Below are 25442 nucleotides of genomic sequence, written 5' to 3' on the forward strand. Positions count from 1 at the left end.
ATTAGGACGCGCATTTATTTACTGATTCTGCAACACATGTTCAATATTGCAAGCATTCTTTCAATATCCCTTACTGACTTGGTTACCTTTTGTTTTCTTTTTCTTTGTTTATTCCCATTCCCCAAAGGTTAGTTTGTGCATACTGGCATCATCCGCATATCATACGAGATCTAGAGGTCCTCCACCTCCTCCTCCACCAAGTGATCCTAAAGGCAAAAGCAAAGGGAAAGAAAAAATAGACGATTTAGGTGGTATCAGAAAGGACGATACAGAGAACTTTGAAACCTCGGACGGTCGGAATACTCTAACACAGAACGAATTGGTCCTATATCTGGAACAGAAAATATTGGAACTACAAGGGGAACTTGAGCAGGTCCGAAACTTGGCAAACCTTTCCTTCACCCTAAACGTCCCTGACATCAACCAACAAAACACAAACGCCCAAAACCCGACACCTCCCCAAACACGCAGAATCAAAACCCACCACTGAATCCTCCCGCACCACATCAATACGCCACACCTTCTTAGAACCACAACCCTCCACCGATACCTACTCCCCAACAACACCATCACCACCCAACTCAATACCCACAAACAACCACATACCACACCCCTCAGAATGCACCACAGCCTACTCCTGACCCGCAAAACTCAACCAATGACCACCATTATGCCCAGATTCCCGGAGTCCACAAAAGCAATACCATATATGTGAAAACCTTACCCCACACCCCACAAGACCCTATACATACTTGAATCTGCCGAGAAGGACTTGCTCATTAAGAGCATGGCAGAGGAACTCAAGAAACTTACTGGCAGGGTTCAAAGTGTCGAAGGGGGCAAAGGCACTGAGGGTTTGAATTATGAAGATTTGTGTATTCAGCCAGATGTAGAACTGCGGAGGGTTACAGACCTCGTAAGTTCGAAATCTTCGACGGAACTGGTGATCCGAAGGTGCATTTGAGAACATATTGTGACAAGATTGTAGGAGTTGGTAGGGATGAAACAATTTGCATGAAGTTGTTCATGAGAAGCCTCACCGGAGACGCTCTATATTTGTACATCTGTCAGAACCCAAAAAAATGGGTTAATTGGGTGATCATGGCATCAGATTTCATGGATCGGTTCAGGTTTGACACAGAAAATGCACCAGATGTTTTCCACATTCAAAATCTCAAGAAGAAGCCAACAGAAACTTTTCGCGAGTATGCTACTCGGTGGAGGTTTGAAGCTGCAAAAGTAAGGCCAGTGCTGGAAGAAGAATAGAAGAATAAGTTCTTAGTCAGAGCTCAGGATCCGTAATACTGTGAAAGATTGATGGTTATTGAAAACCATAAATTTTCTGATATCATCAAGTTGGGAGAGAGAATAGAAGAAGGGATCAAAAGCGGAATGGTGACAAATTTTGAAGCACTCCAAGACACAAATAAGGCCCTGCAGTCAGGAGGTATCTCCAAGAAGAAAGAAGTAGGTGCAGTAATGGAAGCCCAAGGTCTGAAGTCTCCTCTCACATACCAAACACCTCCACCCACATATCAGCCTTCACCTCCCAGATACCATCAACCTGCCACCACTTACCATACCTATAACACCCAACCCGCATACTACCACTCACCACCAGCCCGCCAAAACGACCAAAAACCTAGACCAAATTTTGACCGCAGACCACCCAGACAAAACGCCCCAATTGCTGAACCTATAGACCAGCTGTACGAGAGATTGAAGGTTGCTAGTTATATCACTTCTATTCCCGTTGTTGCTATGGAAAACTCTTCCTAGTGGATTAATCCAAACAAGACATGTGCCTATCACTCAGGCATGAAAGGTCATACTATTGATGAGTGTCGTACTTTGAAGTATAAGATTCAGACATTAATTGACAAAAAAGTCGTACAGGCAAAAGAGGCTGCACCTAATGTCCGTAACAATCCTCTTCCAGATCACAAGGGTGGAGGAGTAAACATGATAGAGACCGATGAAGAATGGGACTCAGAGGGGTCAATTGGACTCATTCGGGAAGGAGATAATTATGAAACATCTCCAATCACTCTCACACCTATCATGGTATAGACTCAGGCACCAATTGAAGTTGAGGTAGCTATACCAACTCCGTTTGAGGTTGAAGTAACAACGCCCTTCACTGTGATAGTAGCACCAACGCCGTCTTATAAGTCTAATGTTATACCATGGGATTATGTTGCGGAAGCAAGAAGAAAAGTAAAAGCAAAAATGGAAGAAACAAGTGTAGTGCAAGGCACGACCAGAACTGGTAGGGTTTATACACCCGACCATTTAGGAGGAACGAGCAAAGAACCTACATCTAAATCACCTATCATTGAGACTGGCCCGGATGACCTTTGGAGAAAGGTGCAAGCAAGGGAATATTCTGTGGTTGATCATCTGAACAAAACCCCTGCTCAAATATCTATTTTATCACTGCTGCAAAACTCCGAGGCACATAGGAATGCCCTGATGAAGATGTTGAACGAAGCTTATGTACCCAAAAACATCACCAGTGGAGAGATGGCCAACATGGTAGGGCAAGTGTTGGAAAGCCACAAGATCACTTTTCATGAAGACGAGTTGCCACCAGAAGGATTAAGTCACAACAGGGCACTGCATATCACAGTGCAGTTTGAAGACAAGTTCATTGCCAGAGTCCTGATAGATGGGGGTTCGAGTCTCAACATCTGTCCACTAACTACTTTAAAAAGGTTGGGTAAAGGTTTGCACGAGATACGAGTAGGAAGTATGTACGTGAAAGCATTTGATGGGTCTCAAAGGGCCACAATTGGGGAGACCAACCTCAGCCTACAGATGGGCCCAACCTGGTTTGATGTTGAGTTTCAAGTGTTGGACATATCTGCTACCTACAACCTATTGTTGGGACGACCTTGGATACACGCCGCTGGAGCTGCAGCTTCCACTCTACATCAGGTCGAGAAGTTTGAGTAGAACCATCAGGAAGTGATCATCCATGGGGACGGGAGTAATCCCATTTAAATCAATCAAACTGTTTCGGTCATTGAGAATAGTAGAGTGTTGGGGGGAGAAATATGCCATCGCATCAAGCGCGTCAATGCAATTGAAAAGGACAAATGGTGGAGCAGTAAGATATAAGGCATATTGGCATGGACAGGGTATGAACCTGGCAAAGGTCTTGGTAAGAATCTCCAGGGGATCACCAAATCGATACAGCTAAAGCGTCACGGCACAACTTTTGGGCTTGGGTATGAATACACCTGGCACGAGTATCAGAATTGGTCGCCACCATGGCATGGTCCTTATTACCCTCTAGAGCAGCCAATACCACATTTGAGCCAGTCATTTCATTAAGCTGATATGATGTGGGTGTCCGAAGAAGATGAAGTTCTAGCTGGTATAAGGAAGCTGTTTCTGGACGATGAAGACATGGATTGCAGTGCGATAGTTGAGGAGGAGGAGGAGGAGGAGGAGGAGGAGGAGGAGGAAGGCCTCATTATTCAGATCATGGAGAAGGGAGCTATTCTTAAGAACTGTATTGATGCACCATCAAGGGCCCGTCGAGTTCCTGGGTAGCCTGGAAATTAGCATAATTTATTTTAAAAGCAATTTTATGAGCATTTAAGACATTTTCAGTATTTTGTTATAAGCATGTTTTGTTTGAAATAATTGCTCGGGTCATCGAGCCGTACTTGTTTGACGTTTTCAAGATTTATCTAATGCATTGTTATTTTTAGTATTTATTATTATTCTTTACGTTTTTATCTACAACATTATTATTACCTATCCCGATGAACTTACGACTGTGACATGTAATGAGACAACGCAACATAAGGATAATGATTCAGAGGATCCGGAAGAGGATATAATACCCGAGGAAATTGTCAGAGAAGTGAAAAACATTGAAAACAAGCCTAAGTCCAATTTGGATTAGACCGAAACAGTTAATTTAGGAGACTATGAAACATTCAAGGAAACATGTGTAAGCATTCACCTATCACCATCAGAGAAGGCAGAGTACGTCTGGTTCTTAAAGGAGTATGAGAATATCTTTGCATGGTCCTATGATGATATGACCGATTTGAGCATGTCCATAGTCACTCATAAACTACCTACCAACCCTATGTGTCCTCCTATAAAGAAGAAGCTCAGAAAATTCAAGCCAGATATGAGTCTGAAAATAAAGGAGGAAGTCACCAAGCAGATCAAAGCCAAGGTTCTCAGAGTGGTTGAATATCCGACCTGGTTGGCTAACATTGTGCCAGTTCCAAAGAAAGATGGGAAGGTCAGATTGTGTGTCGACTATCGGGACTTAAACAGAGCAAGTCCCAAAGATGATTTCCCGTTGCCCAATATACACATACTGATCGACAACTGTGCCAAGCATGAACTCCAATCCTTTGTGGATTGCTTCGCGGGATATCATCAGATCTGGATGGATGAAGAGGATGCCGAAAAGACAGCTTTTATTACACCATGGGGAGTGTATTGCTACAAAATGATGTCGTTTGGCCTAAAGAATGATGGAGCCACTTATATGAGGTCCATGACAACCATTTTCCATGCATGATACACAAGGAGATAGAGGTGTACATGGATGATGTCATCATCAAATCCAAAAGAAGCACAGATCATATAGCAGATTTGAGGAAATTATTTGATCGACTTCGAAGGTACAACCTAAAACTGAACCCCGCAAAGTGTTCCTTCGGTCTCTCCACTGGAAAGCTGCTAGGGTTCATCATCAGTCATCGAGGAATTGAGCTAGACTCGTCAAAGGTCAAGGCTATCCAAGATTTACCACCTCCAAAGAACAAGAAAGATGTGATGAGTTTGTTGGGGCGTCTTAATTACATCAGCCGTTTCATAGCACAATCAACTGTGATTTGTGAACCGATTTTAAAAATGTTAAAAAAAAGATGTTGCAACAAGTTGGACTGAAGAATGCCAGAAAGCCTTTAACAAGATCAAGGAATATTTATCCAAACCACCTGTTCTGGTCCCACCAGAACCTGGGAGACCTCTGCTACTCTATTTATCTGTACTGGATGGGGCTTTCGGTTGTGTCTTGGGACAACACGACGAGACAGGAAGAAAGGAACATGCCATATACTATCTAAGAAAGAAGTTCATGCCCTACGAAGCACGATACTCTTTGCTGGAGCGCACCTGCTATGCTTTAACGTGGATAGCTCAGAAGTTGAGGCACTACTTCTGTGCCTACACCACATATCTCATATCAAGAATGGATCCATTAAAATACATCTTCCAGAAACCCATGCCTACGGGAAAATTGGCAAAATGGCAGATACTACTGAGTGAGTTCGACATAATCTATGTAACTTAGAAAGCGGTCAAGGGACAAGCGTTGGCGGATCATCTGGCAGAAAGTCCTGTGGGCGGAGAATACGAACCACTGAAAACATATTTTCCCGATGAAGAGGTATCATTCGTAGAAGAAGATATCACCGAAACCTATGACGGTTGGAGAGTATTTTTCTATGGAGATGCAAACTTCAAAGGAGTAGGTATTGGAGCAGTTTTGGTATCAGAGACGGGTCAACACTATCCGGTATCCGCAAAACTTAAATTTTCGTGTACCAATAATATGGCATAATACGAGGCTTGTATCTTGGGGCTCAAGTTGGCCATTTACATGAACGTCACATTCAAATCGTCTTAACACATCCCGCAGTTACATCATACGCATCACAAAGCCATTACACTATTCATCGAGCCACAAATTCCACTCGTAGGGACATTACCGGACATATGAGTCCAAATGTACAGGTTACAACTGAAGCTACCGAGCCTAAGCTACGATCTAAACCTGGCCTCATTTTTTTATTTTTGTCAGGAATTGCTGGTAATTAGAGATTCAGACCTTGTGGTACATTAGGTTTTAGGAGAATGGGCTATAAAGAATACCAAAATATTGCCATATTTGTACTACGTACAAGAGTTGATGAAGAGGTTCACAAAAATAGAATTCAAACATGTTTCGAGAATCCAGAATGAGTTCGTAGATGCGTTGTCCACTCTATCTTCCATGATACAACACCCAGACAAGAATTTCATCGATCCTATTCCAGTAGGGATCCATAATCAGCCATCTTATTGTGCTCATGTTGAAGAAGAAACTGATGAGAATCCGTTGTTTCATGACATTAAAGAATACTTGGCAAAAGGAGAGTACCTAGAGCACGCAAATCATACTCAGAAACGCACACTCCAAAGACTGTCCAACCATTTCTTCCAAAGTGGTGGAATTCTGTACAGAAGGACTCCAGATCTAGGATTATTATGGTGTGTCGATGCCAAGAAAGCTTCCAAACTGCTCAAAGAGATACATGCCGGAGCTTGCATACCACACATGAACGGTTTCGTTTTAGCCAAAAAGATATTAAGAGCAGGATATTTCTGGATGACTATGGAAACGCACTGCATCAGGTATGTACAAAAGTGTCATCAATGCCAAGTACATACAGATATGATACGAGTGCCACCCAATGAACTCAATGCAACAAGTGCACCTTGGCCTTTCTCTGCTTGGGGGATAGATGTCATCGGTCCAATCGAACCCGCTACTTCAAATGGGTACAGGTTCATTCTAGTGGCCATAGATTATTTCACAAAATGGGTTGAAGCCGCATCTTACAAGGTTGTAACTAACAAGGTCATCGTGGATTTCGATAGGGATCGTATTGTTTGTTGATTCAGGGCACCAGAATCAATCATCACCGACAACGCCGCCAACCTTAATAGAGATTTTATGAAATCCATGTGCGAAACCTTCAGGATCAAGCATAAGAATTCCACAGCATACAGAACACAAATGAATGGAGCTGTGGAAGCCGCCAATAAGAACATCAAGAAGATATTAAGGAAGATGGTAGATAATCACAAATAATGGAACGAGAAGTTACCATTTGCCCTACTTGGATATCGTACCACGGTTTGCATATCAACTGGGGCAACTCCTTATTTGCTGGTCTATGGCATTGAAGCCGTCATTCCCGCTGAAGTAGAAATTCCTTCTTTGAGAATCATACAAGAGGCCGAAGTCGTTATGAGAAACTGGCTCTCATTGACGAAAAAAGAATGAACGCAGTATGTCACGGTCAACTTTACCAGAATAGAATGTCCAGAGCTTTCAACAAAAGGGTCATGCCTAGACAATTTACACCAGGGCAGCTGGTGCTGAAGTGGATCTTCCTGCATCAAGATGAAGCCAAAAGGAAATTTTCACCCAATTGGCAAGGGCCCTACATGGTTCACAGAGTACTAACAGGATGAGCGCTCATACTCACAGAGATGTATGGAGAAGTTTGGCCAGAACCTATCAACTCAGACGCAGTCAAGAGATACTATGTTTAGATTGTTTTCATTTCTTCATCTGATGTAACTGAACTACGCTTGACCTGATTCCCGTTTAAGAGAGGATACATAGGCATCCCTGTGAGTTCGATCACAACTCAATAAAATCTTCATTTTTACCATGGTAAGAAACCGGGGCAGAATTTTGAGGAGCGGTCAAAGAATCGCTTAGTGAACTGGGGCAGAATTTTGAGGAGGACCCTCAAAATTCTAAATGTAAGGAAGTTGCAATGTCTCTAAAAGTGTCACAGTCATTGGTTCATCTAACTTACTTGATATTGCATACTACTATTGACTATATTCATCAAATGCACGCATGTTTTCTCGAAAACTTTATTTTATAAACAGCTAAATGCTACCCAGGATAACTCGAACAGGATCTCGAAGCAAGAGCAATAGCAAAGCAAGAAGGTGAAAGCATGAACCAACCTTCCCCGTAAAACTCACGATTTTTATTTGGATATGGTAATAAGGAATACGCACACAAATCAAAATCGTTATCTTTGTAACGACAAGATTGCCAAACGCAAACACGTTTCCAGCTAAGAAATACTCTGCTATCACTCATTGTATTTTCTTTGCATAAGGCTAAGCAGTGCCTTTATTTGCATGAGACTAAGAATTGTCTCCTATTTTTCATGAGGCTAAGCCCAACCTCCTCAATTGCATAAGGCTAAGTACTGCCTTACATTGCATGAGACTAAGCCCTGTCTCTTTTTCTTGCATGAGGCTAAGCATTGCCTCCCTAATTGCATAAGGCTAAGCATTCCCTTCCATTGCATGAGACTAAGCCCTGTCTCCTTTTCTTGCATGAGGATAAGCATTGCCTCCCTAATTGCATAAGGCTAAGCATTGCCTTCCATTGCATGAGACTAAGCCATGTCTCCTTTTCTTGCATGAGGCCAAGCATTGCCTCCCTAATTGCATAAGGCTAAGCACTGTCTTCCATCGCATGAGACTAAGCCCTGTCTCCTTTTCTTGCATGAGGCTAAGTATTGCCTCCCTAATTGCATAAGGCTAAGCATTGCCTTCCATTGCATGAGACTAAGCCCTGTCTCCTTTTCTTGCACGAGGCTAAGCATTGCATCCCTAATTGCATAAGGCTAAGCATTGCCTTCCATTGCATAAGACTAAGCCATGTTTTATTTTTCTTACATGAGGCTAAGCATTGCCTCCCTAATTGCATAAGGCTAAGAATTGCCTTCCATTGCATGAGACTAAGCCCTGTCTCCTTTTCTTGCATGAGGCTCTGCATTGCCTCCCTAATTGCATAAGGCTAAGCTCTGCCTTTCCTTGCATGAGACTAAGACCTGTCTCCCTTTCTTGCACGAGGCTAAGCATTGCCTCCCTAATTGCATAAGGCTAAGCACTGCCTGTCCTTGCATAATACCAAATGCTATGCTACTTGAAATCTAGCACTACTTTCTAGTTTCCCGGGGCTAAGCTCTGCCCCAATCTTACACAAGACTAAGCTCTGTCTTGTTTCGGTTCGCATATGACCCGACATCATGTCTTTGCATCTCATGGCTGAAACATCGCCATTTTGTCCAAAGGCGTCAAAGTCCGAAGGCATCATCCTCATAGCCGGAAGACATCATGCCATGGCCTGAGGATCTCTCAATATTGCACATCATTATTCAAAGGCGTCATAGTTTAGAGGCACCATTTTCATGACCCGAGAACATCATTTCATGGCCTGCAAATCCCTTATCACGCGATTCATGGCCCAGGACATCATGGTCTAAGGACATCATCCTCGTCGTCCAAAGACAACTTTCATAGTCCAAAGGGAATTTGCATCATGTTTAAACTCTCGCAATAATACCATATATACTTGCATGCATTGCATTTAAGTTTTGCAGGTAATCCAGGAGGTAACCGTTCTTTTAAACGGGAGCAATCTTCGCTCCGGTTTCCATTTGGTGCTCACATCCTGAAATTACCTCAAATGCAGCCAACCACCGTCCATTACCCGCTTCCACTTGATAACCGTTCAAATTCTCATCCATAACCGTTCTGAGATACATCCATTCACAACCTCATATAAACTCATATGATATTATCCTACCTAAAGGAACACTTTCCGAAGAATACGACCATTCCAGCAACAGCTCCATCGGCTCAGTTCACCGTTAGATCCAGAATTACACGCGGCCTGATTCCCGTAATACTAGGGATATGTAGGCAACTCAAAAATCAGAGTTCGGCCTCTATTTTTCAAATCATCCCATTCGGTCAAAATCGGTCATCATTTCTTTACCCGACAATTCTCTCATTATTCCCGGGTAAAGAGGGACAGCTGTTGATACCTAATTTTTCCCTCATATTTTTAAACAATGTATATATACTTTCAAAATAGCATATTTGCATCATCATTTAGTTTACAAACCCATAAAAGCAATTTTCATAATTTTCCATAATTTTTAGAAGCTCTAAATTAATTTGTTGCTGCATTTTACTACATAAATATCCAATAATTACCCTTCAAATTCGTTTTATGATGATTTAATCATCCAAACTTATTCTTTACACCAACATATATGTTTTATAATATTCTACTTCATTTTTCTATTACTGCATTTACATTTTTAGGCTAATTGTACGTTTTTGCAATAATAGCCTATATTCATGTATAATTACATTACTTGTGCCGAAATAACTTTTTATATTAATGTTAAGTTATTATTTACCATAATTTTAGTGCACAAATAATATTTTTTGTTATCTATTAATTACTTTTATAAATTATTTTTTTGATAAATATTGGGTATTTAAACAACAACCCATTTTTAAACCAATTTCGGACCAAATCAATGGCTCAAAACCCTCAAACATCTAGCCCAAATACCCCAGCCCAAACCAAATGACCCACTAATCCAAAACCCAGTCGGTGCCTCATCTCCATGACCCGCTCGTTCCAACTTTTAATCTTGACCGTTGATCTCTCAAGATCAACGACCCTTATTCATCCTTCCCTTTTTAATTAACCCAACCCCCAAACCCTAACCTATTATCCCCTAACCCGCCGCCCTCACACTCTCTCAACATCCCCTTCTCTCTCTGAAGAACCCTAAATCGCCGCCCCCCTAAATCCTTCTCCTAATCCCACTAAATATGGGATTCGACTACCATTTCTTGCCATATCTGACCCCTTTTTGGTACTAGTTGTTCTCTTATGGTATTACCTAAGTGTTTTCCTAAACATGGCAAGCAAATATCTTTCGAAATCAAACATAAATGGTTCAAATATCTAATTTTGAACGCTATTCTGTCTATATACATTCTATGCTACTATGTGAGTCTGATTTTTTGTTTAGATTCTGTTGATTTACACTTTCCCTAAAAACTAGGGTTTATAGATTTCTCTCTTAAATTGATTTTCAGATTGATCTGAATTTTTATTTTCCTTGTTTGTTGCTTAATTTACTCTGTTTCCTTGATTATTGCTCGATTCATTCACTACTATATAAACCCCTCCCCCATTCCCTTTTGGACAGACTTCGAATCACAAAATTTCCACTAAAAAGCTAAAGATTTTCACTCTGTTGTTCGCTTATTCTCTTGTTCTACTCTGGCTCCTGGCCGGCTGAAAGCCAAGGCCACCAGAATTCCTATTTTTCGACCTTCCTTGGTTGCAAGCATTGCCCTGGGTTCCTCGAAGCCCTTGGGAACTTGACGCATCTAAGGTCGTGGGTTATACTGTTGTGTTTACATTCAAAGTGTTGTGGAGTCTGTTCTTGCTTGTTTTGTCTACTTGTCAATTAGAAACTGGTGAGTTCTTTAGACTTTGCAATATTCATTATCTTGTGTTCATGATTTGCATATTCACATCTCTGAAATTTCATAACCCAATGTATTTCTAGACTATCTCTATGTGCAACCCTGCTAGTATCGAATCTGTTTGTGATATGAACCTCTCTAGCATCTTCTTATGCCTAAACTGCCAGTTCTGAAATATGTTTATGTTTACCCTGCCTAACTCTGCACTCCTTAGCAACTAGTTGGAACCTTTTACAATAGCTTCCCAACTTGAGTTTCCCTCATGACATTTGACTCTGTTTTGCCTTGTTGCTATGAGTTGGTCTGTTTAACTTCTGGTGTGCAGCATAATTTTACCCTTAGGTTTGAACCTGTTAGGTTAATGTTCTATTATTTGTCTTACTGGCTTAATGCACCTTTGCTTATTAGTTTGCAATCCCAGAAGTCATAATTCCCCCTTGCTTCCCACAAATGTCCTCTGCCCCAATATGCTAAGTGTGGACTTGTGATATCAACTTGTCTTTTAAGTTTGTTTACCCTCTTTGCTGATATGTTCATTGTGTGATCACCTCTAAAATGCCTGTTTCCAAAAATGCAAATGCACTTATTCAAATTTTACCAGTTGATCACTATTTTTCATTCTCATTGGTTATTTATCCTATTCTGAACCTATAATTCTTGGTCGGCTGAAAGCCAAGGACACTAAGCTTTCTCTATTAACCTCCATAGTGTGAGCACTGCTCGAGGTCCATTTTGAGGCCCTTATGAACTCTGACACACTAGGACTAGAGGTTCTTTGGTCACTTTCTTTACTACTCAGCTCTTTCCCTCTTTCTGTCTATTGAATGTACAAATTGATTTGTGTGAGTGATTGGTTTCTGGATCCAATGATCAAACCATGTCTGTTTGGTTTGGTTTGAGTTCTCCTATTGTTTCTGGGCTATGTTGAGATCCGTGTGTGCTAAAAGGTGGAGAAAGAGCTTAGTTGAAGGCCTAGCAGTGCTGGGCATCTCTTTGGGCCTACTGTTATTACTAGTACCACTTTGTAATTTATTTATTATTGGGTCTGTAATAATTTTGTAATAACAATTGGGGTAATAGTGAAATTGGGAAATGGGTATCTCCTAATACTTGCATGAAAATGGTAGAAAGCATGCTCATAGGATTTGTGTGATATATTTTCTTTCCAACCTATTATATTTCAATCTCTTTTTGCACTATTAGAGATCATGTTATTAGGGCAATCACACACTCACATAACTGTTATACTGTTGTCACCCCCAACCTCGGGGAGCGCGACCAGCACTCAACCGAGTGAACCCGATCGAGCAAGCCTATTTGACTTTCCCTACCCGACTCATTCATGATCCAAAAAGTGGACGTGTTACCATCTGCTAAATAGGGGAGAGATCAGATATACATACATAAACGTTGTTAGTCCATTTTTCATTATATACATTATGCCATAATTATGTTTTCAAAATACAACTTAGTCCAATGACAACTCCGATACCCATACACGACCCACATAAACGTCTATGGAGCCTCTAATGATACAAAAGACCAACATGACAATGCCGGCAACAAGGCCCTAGCTATACCTCAAAATGTGAAAACTTCTGCAAAAGAAGGACTACATGACCCCAGGAGGAAATGGGGCTCACCAAGACTGCTGTGATGAGTGTAAGGGAGAGCACCACTATCTGCGATCAGCGCTATCTGCGAATAGTACTAGTATGTAAGGCAAACACCAATCTCAGTAGAATGAACAGTGAAACAAGGAGAAGACAGTCATAATAATCAATAAGTGCTTCACAGAAATACATAGAAACACCAAGTAAGGATCACATGGTTTCCGATTCAATCTTTCCATCTTTTTAGGTTAATAATCTTTAGTGCCAAATGCCACAACTCACAATGCCACCATGTTTTTATACGGAGTCCGGTCTCGGCCCGACCGGCTAAGACATCTCAAGTGAGACATATCCATATCCACAATGTAAATCAATAATTCCAACACAAATGCCACCATGTGTACAGCATGGCGTCCAATCTCGGCCCGTTCGGCTAAGCCATCTCACTTGAGACATAACCTCTTTCAATTGTTCACTCAATTCACATTTCTTTCCCATCTTTCATTACATGGCACAAACAACCTCATTTATTAAGTGGTTCTTGGCACTTGGGAACATTTTGCAATTTAAGTCTTTCCCTTTTTATCCGTTCAAATAACATCACCATTCATGTTGATAAGTACCATCACATAAGGCATTGCACATATAAGGGAAGGAACTTGGAAAATCATAATAACGTTCTCAGGTAGCATGATGACATGGTAAACATCTAAAACAATTAGGGAACTTGAATCTTTCAACCTAACACACTAAGGCAAACAATTCTAGTATAATCAAGTCAGAACTTACACCAATTATTCGGACACCAGGAGTTCGATTCTAAGAAGAAGAGAGTTAGCCATACATACCTCAATTGCGCTTCTTTAGACTCTACAATTATCCGAAGCCCTTAGCAACCTCAATCTATTTTAGCAATATACAAATTGAACCTAGAATTAGGAAAACGTTCATGGTTCTAGCTCACTTTTTCCCCACACTCTTTATCACACATGCATGCAAGATAAACCACCCTCATACCCATGAAGTATCACACTAGTACCCCATTATAGCTATGTTTGAAATTAAGAGCTGGGGTGATGAAGTCTTACCTTTTTGGATGAAGAATTTGGTGCTCTACTTGAATATTTCCAAAGCCTTAAGTGATGATTGAAGATCAATTTGATGAAAACTTAGGCCCTCCCTCTTGAACCCTCTCTCTCTCACTCTAGAAATATGAGAAAATGAGCTCAGAATAGACTAAAGGGATGTTTTAACAAAAAGGGGGTCGGGTTTTAAATTAAGAAAAAGGGTGCCCTGACACAGGTCTGCGGTCGCATATGCGACCGCATAATGGTTATGCGGTCCGTAAAGTGACCGCAGAAATGGCCCTCAGGGGCCTAAACTTTCGGCCCAGATATGCGACCAGTATGCGGACCGCATACTTGTTCTGCGGTCGCATAATGCACCGCAAAACTCCCTCCGCAGAAACCCAAGAGGAATTATGCGACCAATATGCTGTCCGCATAGTGATTCTGCGCATAATCGACCGCAAAACTAACCTCAAATTGGCCAAACTTTCTTCTTCACTCTGCGGCCATTATACGGTCCGCAGAGTGATTATGCGGCTGCATAATGGGCTGCAGAAATGCGTTCTTCTGCGCAATATTTTCCTCTAAGTCCGTAGGGTACTGTTCGATCCAAAGAGTCCGAACTCCGTGAAGAATTTCTACTATAATAACGTAGGAATCTATCTTGGCACCACGAAAACCCGAGTTTTTGGTTAAAATTTTTTATGGGGCCTTACATCCTCCCCCACTTATCATCATTCGTCCTCGAATGATGATCAAGGTTCACTTAACACAGCTTCAGTTATACCACATACCATCAGCCCCAAATTTGCCTAACTTCCTAAAAATTTCGCCAGAGTTTCTTTTGTGTTTAGGCCTATCCACCTGGCAGAGAGCCCCTGAAACACACCTTAACAACATATATAGAATCAAATGACACAACAGAACGCAAAATAACACCAACTGAAGCCTCATAGGGGACATCTAACTAGAACGGAGTGTCTTTATATAAGCCGAACAAGTAGTACAAAATTTAAGGGGGACAACTTTATAGAGCTATTACATGGCTATTCAAACAAATGAGGGTACTTCTTTTTCATTTCATTCTCGGCTTCCCAAGTAGCTTCTTCGACTTGCTGGTTTCGCCATAATACCTTTACGGATGCAATTTGTTTGTTCCTCAATTTTCGGACCTGTCTATCAAGGATAGCAACTGGAATCTCTTCATATGACAATTCTTCACTAACCTCGATGGTCTCAACCGGCATAATAGCAGACGGATCTCCAACTACCTTCTTCAACATGGACACATGGAATACCGGGTGAACTAATGACATCTCAGGTGGTAGCTCAAGCTTGTACGCCACCTGACCTATCCTTTGAATGATTCTGTATGGCCCGACATACCTTGACTTAATTTCCCTTTTTTTCAAAACTGCATGATCCCCTTCATGGGAGATACCTTCAAGAATACCCAATCGTCTTCCTTGAACTCTAAGTCTCTGCGACGAACATCCGAATAGGATTTTTGACGACTGTGAGCAGTTTTCAACCGCTCCTTTATGATCTTAACCTTTTTCATAGCCTGATGCACAAGGTCTAGTCCTATTAGTTCAGCTTCTCCAACCTCGAACCACCTAATAGGCGATCTACATCTTCTACCATACAAGGCCTCAAACAGTGCCATCTGAATACTGGCATGGAAGCTGTTGTTATAAGCAAATTCTATGAGCGGCAAATGATCATCCAAGCTACCCTTCAAGTCAAGCACACAAGCACGCAACATGTCCTTTAGCGTCTGAATAGTCCACTCTACTTGCCCGTCAGTCTGTGGATGGAAAGTCATGCTAAGATTCACATGCGTACCCAAACCTTGCTGAAATTTCTTCCAGAAATTAGCTGTGAACTGGGCCCCTCGATCGAAAATGATGGAAACTGGAGTGCCGTGAAGCCTGACTATCTCCTTGATATACAATTGAGCATACTGTTTTGCAGTGTCGGTGGATTTAACCGGCAAAAAGTGAGCTGATTTTGTGAGTCGATCCACAATCACCCAAATTGAGTCAAACTTACGCGGAGAGCACGGCAACCCTATAACAAAATCCATATTGATCATTTCCCATTTCCACATTGGAATTTCTATACTATGTGCTAACCCACCGGGCCTTTGATGCTCGGCCTTCACCTGTTGGTAGTTTGAACATTTTGCCACAAAGTCCGCCACAACCCTCTTCATGTTATTCCACCAGTAAACTTCCTTGAGGTCATGATACATTTTCGTAGAACCTGGGTGCATGGAATATCTAGAAGTATGAGCTTCTGCCATGATTCTTTCCCGAAGACCATTTACATTTGGAACACATAACCGCCCTTGGTACCGTAATGTACCATCACCCATGCCAAGAGAAAAAACCGTAGTCTTATGTTTATGAATCCCTTCCTTCAGCTGCACCAACACAGGATCACTGTATTGCTTCTCCTTGACCTCCGTCACAAGCGATGATTCCGCCCAATTCCGCACAATCACCCCCCTTCATTAGAGTCCGCAAGACGAACTCCCAAACTGGCCAACTGGTGAACCTCCAGGGCCAAGGGCCTTTGACATGCCTCCAAGTGAGCCAAACTACCCATAGATTTCCAATTAAGAGCATCCGCCACCACATTAGCCTTCCCCGGATGATACAAAATGTCAATGTCATAATCTTTGAAGACTCTTGTGGTCCGTGAATACATCTACATGGACTCCATACAAATAATAACGCCAAATTTTTAATGCAAAAACCATCGCCGCAAGCTCTAAATCATGAGTTGGATAGTTCTTTCCATGATTCTTAAGTTGCCTTGAAGAATATGCTATGACCTTACCATGTTGCATTAATACACACCCAAGACCAATCCTTGAAGCATCGCAATACACCACAAACCCCTTGGTACCCTCTAGAAGGGTCAATACCGGCGCCGAAGTCAAACTTGATTTCAATTCCTGGAAGCTCCTTTCACAAGCATCGGACCACTGGAACTTAACCACCTTCTGCGTCAATTTAGTCAATGGAGAGGCAAGAGTGGATAACCTCTCCACGAACCTCTTATAATACCCGGCCAAACCCAAGAAACTGCGAATCTCTATTGGAGTAGTAGGTCTAGGCCAATCCTTCACCGCCGCAATATTTTGAGGATCAACCTTAATTCCTTCTCCGGAGACGACATGACCCAGGAATGTAACAGATTCAAGCCAAAATTCACATTTCGAGAACTTTGCATACTAGTGGTGGTGATGAAGAGTCTGCAGAACTGTCCTGAGGTAGTCTGTGTGATCCTCTCAACTTCGTGAATATACAAGGATGTCGTCAATGAATACTATTACAAATGAGTCAAGAAACGGCTTGAAGACTCGATTCATAAGATCCATGAAAGCTGCCGGGGCATTTGTTAGCCCGAAAGACATTACCAAAAATTCAAAGTGCCCATACCGGGTTCTGAAAGCTGTATTTGGAATATCCCGCTCCCTTACCTTCAATTGATGGTACCCGGACCGCAAATCAATTTTGGAGAAGAACTTAGCACCTTGTAATTGGTCAAACAAATCATATATTCTAGGCAATGGGTATTTGTTTTTGATTGTGACTTTGTTGAGCTGCCGGTAATCAATACACATTCGCAGCGATCCATCTTTCTTTCTGACAAAGAGAACTGGTGCGCCCCAAGGTGACACACTCGGTCGGATGAAACCTTTCTCTAGCAAATCCCTTAGTTGTTCCTTTAGCTCTTTTAATTCTGATGGCGCCATTCTATAAGGTGGAATGGATATAGGCTGCGTGGCTGGCATCACATCAATCCCAAAATCAATCTCCCTGTCTAGAGGAATTCCAGGGAGCTCATCCGGAAAGACATCGGGGAATTCATTCACAATTGGTACAGATTCAAGGGTAGGTACCTCAGCAGTGGTGTCCGAAACTCAGACCAAATGATAAATATACCCCTTCCTGATCATCTTTGTGGACTTAAGGTAAGAAATAAACCTACCTTTTGGCATAACATTATTCCTCTCCCACTCAACAGTTGGCTCGTTAGGAAACTCAAGCCTCATAATTCTGGTTCGGCAGTCGAGTCTGGCAAAACATGAATAGAGCCCGTCCATTCCCATTATTACATCAAAATTAATCATCCCTAGCTCAAAATGATCGGCCATCGTATCCCGATCATGCACCGTAACAACACAATCCCTATAAACCTGTGCGGCCATAATGGACTCGCCAACCAGAGTAGATACAGAGAATGGCTCATAAAGTTATTCTGATTCTATCCCGAAGCTCGTAGCAACATAAAGAGTAACATAGGACAAAGAAGATCCGGGATCAATAAGGGCATACATATCATGAGATTGAACAATCAATATACCTTTGACGACATCTGGGGAAGCCTCTGCACTCTGTCGACCACTCATAGCATAGAATCGGTTGGGTCCTCTCGAACTCTGTGCATACCCCTAGCTGCACCATACCCTGTAGGTGCTTGAGAGACTCGAGCTAGAGGGGGTGCTGAAGATGTAGCAGTTGTTGGACTGGATGACTGAGTTCTGCCCCTGCCTGCACCCTGACGGGATGCACGACACTCCCTCTGAATATGACCTCTCATTCCGCATCTGTAACATACTGGCATGTCCAGGTAGCAGACTCCCAAATGTATCCTCCCACACTTAGGGCATGGGGCCCTCTACTGCTGCTGGAATCTCCCTCCTGATCGGCCCTGATGGTGGGACCCCCTGCTGCCCTGACTGGGCCTAAAGCGACTCCCCTACTGCTGATTATGCCCTGATGGCGGGGCACTAGCTGAAGACTGAGCATAAGACTGGGATGGCCCTGATGATCCTCCCTGAAAAGATGATCTCCCACCTCCGAACAAATCCCCAAGGTTGCCTGCTGATCGGGCCCTTCTACTGCCCTTTCGTTCCATCCTGAGCTTTAATTTTTGAGCCTCTGTAGCTTGGGCAAATGCCATCATCTTTCCATAGTTCATGTCAGAATTTAGAGCAGTTGTGGCAGCCTCATTAATAACCAAAGGGCTAAGGCCCTGCACAAATCGACACACTCTTGCCTCCATAGTCAGCATCATATGAACAGCATACTTCCACAGGCGCATAAACTCTATGTAATACTCCCACACATTCTTACTACCCTGTTTAAGGGTCTCAAACTCCACAGCTCGGGCTGCCTTAGTCTCGGCAGGCAAGAAATGGTCTATGAAGGCATTCGCAAACTCACTCCATCTCGCCGGAGGGCTCCCCTCCTCACGGGAATCCTCACACATCTCAAACTAGGAATATGCCACCCCTTTCAAATGATAGGTGGCCAACTTTACTCCCTCCGTCTCAGTAGCACGCATAACTCAGAGAGTCTTATGCATCTCATCAATGAAATCCAGAGGGTCCGCCTCGGGATCAGTACTTGTGAACACTAGAGGGTCTAACTGAAGGAACCTTTTTACCCTGGAACCGAAAGAATCTCCTTGCAAGCTAAATGAGGTGGGTGCAACATTTGACCTTTGAGCCTGGGAAGCTACTAACTGAGTCAGCATCTGAATAGCTCCTCTAAGATCCCCATCAGAAATACTGGGTCCTGGAGCTGGGGATGGAGGTGGAACAGGTATATCGGCGGGAGGGATTGTGGCACCCTCCGCGGGTGTAGGAACTAGGGTAGTCTGTTCTAGAGTAGACGAATCAGGCAGTGTGATAGTAGGGTGATTATCCTCACCCGCATTATCAAGTAGGTTATCAACAACCACTCCTGGGGTGGCATTGGCTTCTTGGCCAATTCTCGCTCTCTTCTTAGGTGCCATTTGCTGAAAGTTATAACAATGCACGAGTTAGAGGAGAACAACCTCACATTCCGCTCCATCGCACGATATAGAACAACAATGAAGGGTATTATTCCTAAAGGTCCAAGTAGCTCCCTAATTATAAATGTGGTCGACAACACACCAATAAGAAGGGCTCTACTAGACACGGCTCCGAGACATCCTAGGACACTTTAAAACCTTAGGCTCTGATACCAAGTTTGCCATGCCCCAACCTCAGAGAGCGTGACCGACTCTCAACTGAGTGAACCCGGTCGAGCAAGCCTATTTGACCTTCCCTACCCGACTCATTCATGATCCAAAAAGAGGACGCGTTACCATCTGCTAAATAGGAGACAGATCAGATATACATACATAAACGTTGTTAGTCCATTTTTCATTATATACATTATGCCATAGTTAAGTTTTCAAAATACAACTTAGTCCAGTGACCACTCCGATACCCATACATGACCCACATAAACGTCTACGGAGCCTCTAATGATACAAAAGACCAACATGACAATGCCGGCAACAAGGCCCTGGCTATACCTCAAAATGTGAAAACTTCTACAAAAGAAGGACAACATGACCCCAAGAGGAAATGGGGCTCACCAAGACTGCTGTGATGAGTGTAAGGGAGAGCACCACTATCTGCGATCAGCGATATTTGCGATGGAACCACCTACATCCATTCAAAGATGTAGCGCCCCCGGCAAAAGGGACGTTAGTACTGTCGAATAGTACTAGTATGTAAGGCAAACACCAATCTCAGTAGAATGAACAGTGAAACAAGGAGAAGGTAGTCATAGTAATCAATAAGTGCTTCACAGAAATACACAGAAACACCAAGTAAGGATCACATGGTTTCCGATTCAATCTTTCCATCTTTTTAGGTTAATAATCTTTAGTGCCAAATGCCACAACTCATAATGCCACCGTGTTTTTACACGGAGTCCGGTCTTGGCCGGACCGGCTAAGCCATCTCAAGTGAGACATATCCATATCCACAATGTAAATCAATAATTCCAACACAAATGCCACCATGTGTACATCATGGCATCCGATCTCGGCCCGATCGGCTAAGCCATCTCACTTGAGACATAACCTCTTTCAATTGTTCACTCAATTCACATTTCTTTCCCATCTTTCGTTACATGGCACAAACAACCTCATTTATTAAGTGGTTCTTGGCACTTGGGAACATTTTGCAATTTAAGTCGTTCCCTTTTTATCCGTTCAAATAACATCATCATTTATATCGATAAGTACCATCACATAAGGCATTGCACATATAAGGGAAAGAACTTGGAAAATCATAATAACGTTCTCAGGTAGCATGATGACATGGTAAACATCTAAAACATTTAGGGAACATGAATCTTTCAACCCAATACACTAAGGCAAACAATTCTAGTATGATCAAGTCGGAACTTACATCAATTATTCGGACACCAGGAGTTCAATTCTAAGAAGAAGAGAGTTAGCCATACATACCTCAATTGCGCTTCTTTAGACTCTACAATTATCCGGAACCCTTAGCAACCTCAATCTATTTTAGCAATATACAAATTGAACCTAGAATTAGGAAAACGTTCATGGTTCTAGCTCACTTTTTCCCCACACTCTTTATCACACATGCATGCAAGATAAACCACCCTCATACCCATGAAGTATCACACTAGTACCCCATTATAGCTATGTTTGAAATTAAGAGCTGGGGTGATGAAGTCTTACCTTTTTGGATGAAGAATTTGGTGCTCTACTTGAATATTTCCATAGCCTTAAGTGATGATTCAAGATCAATTTGATGAAAACTTAGGCCCTCCCTCTTGAACCCCCTCTCTCTCACTCTAGAAATATCAGAAAATGAGCTCAAAATAGACTAAAGGGGTGTTTTAACGGAATGGGGGTCAGGTTTTAAATTAAGAAAAAGGGTGCCCCGACACAGGTCTGCGGTCGCATATGCGACTACAGACCTGTGTCGGGCGGTCCACAAAGTGACCGCAGAAATGGCCCTCAGGGGCCTAAACTTTCGGCCCAGATATGCGACCAGTATGCGGTCCGCATACTTGTTCTGTGATCGCATAATACACCGCAGAACTCCCTCCGCAGAAACCCAAGAGGAATTATGCGACCAATATGCGGTTCGCATAGTAATTATGCGGTCGCATAATCGACCGCAAAACTAACCTCAAATTGGCCAAACTTTCTGCTTCACTCTGCGGCCATTATGCGGTCCGCAGAGTGATTGTGCGGCCGCATAATGGGCCGCAGAAACGCGTTCTTCTGCGAAACATTTTCCTCTAAGTCCGTAGGGTACTGTTCAATCCAAAAAGTCTGAACCGCGTATAATAACGCAGGAATCTATCTTGGCACCACGAACCCCGAGTTTTTGGTTAAAACTTTGTACGGGGACTTACAACTGTCAAAGCATGAGTGCGCTATTTATTCCCATATCTACTGCTATGTGTTGCTAAATAGCATGCCTATAGGAAATAATTGCTAACAACTGTTCTTTAATCCGCACCATGTTCATTAGATACCATGCCTATAGGATTTTAACTAATTAATTCGCTTTGTTCATCTAGACAGCATGCCTATAAGAGCTAAAGGTATAAAATCAATTCCAATCGTCAATCTCTAGAAATCATGCCTATAAGACATCACTGCTCGCTTTTCAAATGATGTTTCATTGCTCATCCACGCAATTATTAGGAAGCATAGGTAATTTTGAGCATCAGGTATTCACAACTGGTAATTTAGAAATAATATGTCTAAAATAGCATGCATATCTGAATTAGATCATCGAGAAGCCATGTCTATAGGGCTTAACGACTTCAATCTCCCTCAATTCTGAAACTGCCTAATAACCTACATAGAAATTTGTATGCGTGCCTTTGTTGTCTAATCGCGGAGGCTAACTTGAGCCTTTAATTGTATTTAATTGCAGTCCTATCTGTTTTGAACTATCGCCTAGTTTTAACATTTTCTAAGCAGCCTAAGTCAAGTCTAGAACCACCCAAAATAGAGGTCTAAATGCCTCCTGGACCAAAGGTGTGGGACGGGTAGTGCACGCATAAGGTTAATTGAACTAGTGCGCTTTAGGTAATATCTTAAAGATAGTAATCGGGTAGCAGGAGATGATAGTCTGTGCCCGCTGAATAATACGAGTAACACCCCATCTTGAGGGAGTTACGAAGTATTATTTATGTTGCACGGGGTGATCCTTTAGGCTAAAAAACTTAGGACCCCCCATATTATTCCCTTTTTATATTTGAATTAAGTTTTTGTATTTCCTCGGAGTATTTTAATAAATTTCTCAAACTTCTTGCTTTCTCTGTCTTTATTTATCAGACTAATTCATATAATTCAAGTTCAGTCGGGACCCACAGTTGTGGACCTCGAAGAGTGCCTAACACCTTCTCTTCGAGGTAATTTCGAGCCCTTACCCAATCTCTGGTGATTCAAACTAGTCAAACCTGAGTCATATGCGAATAGGTGCCCTAACACACCTTAAACTGTTAGGTGGCGACTCACCTCTTTAGTGCCTCCTTTAAAAGAGTTGTCACATGTCGAAACCCGATTTTCGCGAGAGAAAAATGGGGGCGCAACACAATGACTGCCACATCAACCGAGAACAAAAATTCGGAAACAAAATGCATCATCGGGATCGGGGACTGCGCAGCCAGCTCCGAAGAAACAAGTTGTACAAGATGGCCACAAGTATTGGCAATTTCTTTTCTGCATAGAAAAATGCTTATGTAATTTCTGAAAATAGAATGAATAAAATAAAATCCTTTTGCTTTTATCTTGTTTCTTATTTGAGCGATGAGCTGGTTTTGTCATTTCAATGTTAAATAAGTACTTCAAATGTTAGTAACGTAATGAATAAGATACGTCCTCTTCAGGAGCACCGTAAACATAAAAGGGCCCTCTCTTATAAAAACCCTCACGTTAAAGGGTTGGTTTCGGAAGAATCAATGCCCGAAATCAGAAATGACATCGGGGAAAAATACACTCGAAGCCGCATATGAAAAGGATGCAAAAATGTGCAAATATTCATAGAAACCCTCATGTAAAAGGGAAACTTGCGCAAATATTCATAAACACCCTCACGTAAAAGGGATAATACTCAGAACCAAAATGCTTTGAAGAAAAGGCATCCGAGACTACACATAGTAAAGCGCGAATTGAACAACATGCGCGGAATGCTCGGGCAAATTCAAAAGTGTAAGGCTTGCATGGATATTCAAAGGAACGTAAGACTCAAACGACACTTGAACAAAAAATATGTCTTTATTTATAAGAACGGGCCAAAACGTTACAAGCACAAAATGGAAAAAGAAGAAAAAGCTATACTGCAGCGCCTCCGAAACTAGAAGGAAGAGAAGTATCCACATTGCCAGGAAGAGTAGTTGGTTTCACCGATGGCTCAACGCTTTCCCCAGTTTGTTCTTCGGCCTCATCGCCTTCCGATCCTTCTTCAGTTTTTGAAAACTCGAAATTGGAATCAGAAGAACATGGGGCATCAGACTGCGCCGGGAGTCCATATTTTGCAGCCAACTAAAGCTCTCGGGCCTTAGCAATTTCGGCATCAACATCAATGATACCAGCTTTGGCCTCTTCCAAGGATTTTCTCCTTATGCTATACATGGAATAAGTTTTTTTAACAATGAGGGAAGTCGCTCGGTGCTTAAGTTCTTCTTTGAGTTGGGTAACCTCAGCGGAAAGGTTTTCCCGGGCAGATCTAGTAGATTGGAGGCTGACATCGAGCTCGCGGACAATTGAACTAAAGAGTCTATTATGCTCGATAGTTTTTCTGTACTTCTCTTCTAGCTAGGCATGTTTCGCCTCCACAGCAGCAAGCTCTTCACTTTTGGAATTCAAGGTTGCTTCCAAGTTAATCACCCTGTCAGCGGAGGTAGCCTCATGGTCGGTTGCAGCAAGAATGGCGTTCTGGACTTCTACCCATTTGACCTTGGCCTCATCAAATTTAACCCCAGCGGCCTAATTTCTTGGCTAAGGGTTACCAATTCTTGCTCGCTTTGTTGCAAACGAGCCTCCAAAACAACGGCCTCAATAGCTCTGATTTCCAGTTCTGAGAGGCGGAGAACAATCCGGTCCCGCTCCGCCAAAAGTTGATCCCGTTCAGAAGTAAGTTCTTCCTTCTGACGAATCAACCTTTAAAGGCCCTCGAAAGCAAGAAAGTTGTCCTATAAAATAAGAAGAAGTAAAACTTAGAATACATTCATTCTAAAGTAGAAGAAGTAGCGAAGGAAGAAAAGAATGTACCGCTGCGGCGTTGTGCATGGCATTGTTCAACAAGCACTCTCCTGAGAGTGCCTGAATCTTTTCCCAGTCCTTTTCTGAAGCCAAAGGCTTCAGATAATTAGCAAGCTCCACCGATCGGGATAGCAAGTTGCATCCAGTAGAGATCGAAAAAGTAACGTTCCTCCACCTTTGTGGATCTTCAGAAGGGGGAGCATAATTTTTCCCCAAATTCCCGTGAACTGGGGACTGTGGAAGAGGAACACCTTCTTCACGGTCAGGTGCGGTCGATGGAGGTGATGTAGCAACTTCTGGTGGAAGAGTGGATGAAGATGGAAGCGATGTAGCAGTTGCTGGTGCTGGTGAAGATGGAGATGAAGCTGATGGAGTTGAAGAATGAGAAGCAACAGCATCAAAGCAGTACGGGTTGTTGAATGCTCGCCAACCAAAGACGGTAAGGACCCGGTACTCAGCCCCGTGGCACCGGTTATAGTAATTGGGGGCCAAAAACGGGAGTTGGAATATTCTACTAAATCAGATT

At 42.5% G+C, this 25442-nt stretch overlaps 2 protein-coding genes across 2 annotated transcripts; one reads left to right on the forward strand and one right to left on the reverse strand.

Annotated features, from left to right (window-relative positions):
• The first annotated feature begins 5947 nt into the window (after window positions 1–5947).
• Window positions 5948–6892, forward strand: LOC138902837 (uncharacterized). Its single transcript, XM_070190738.1, has 2 exons — window positions 5948–6432; window positions 6703–6892. The coding sequence occupies exons 1-2, from the start codon at window positions 5948–5950 to the stop codon at window positions 6890–6892; spliced, it is 675 nt and encodes a 224-aa protein (XP_070046839.1).
• Window positions 6893–18592: 11700 nt separating this feature from the next.
• LOC138902838 (uncharacterized) lies at window positions 18593–19105 on the reverse strand. Its single transcript, XM_070190739.1, has one exon. The coding sequence runs from the start codon at window positions 19103–19105 to the stop codon at window positions 18593–18595; it is 513 nt and encodes a 170-aa protein (XP_070046840.1).
• Between the last annotated feature and the right edge of the window lie 6337 nt (window positions 19106–25442).

Source organism: Nicotiana tomentosiformis, chromosome 12 (genome assembly GCF_000390325.3).
Source record: "Nicotiana tomentosiformis chromosome 12, ASM39032v3, whole genome shotgun sequence".
Taxonomy (NCBI): Eukaryota; Viridiplantae; Streptophyta; class Magnoliopsida; order Solanales; family Solanaceae; genus Nicotiana; species Nicotiana tomentosiformis.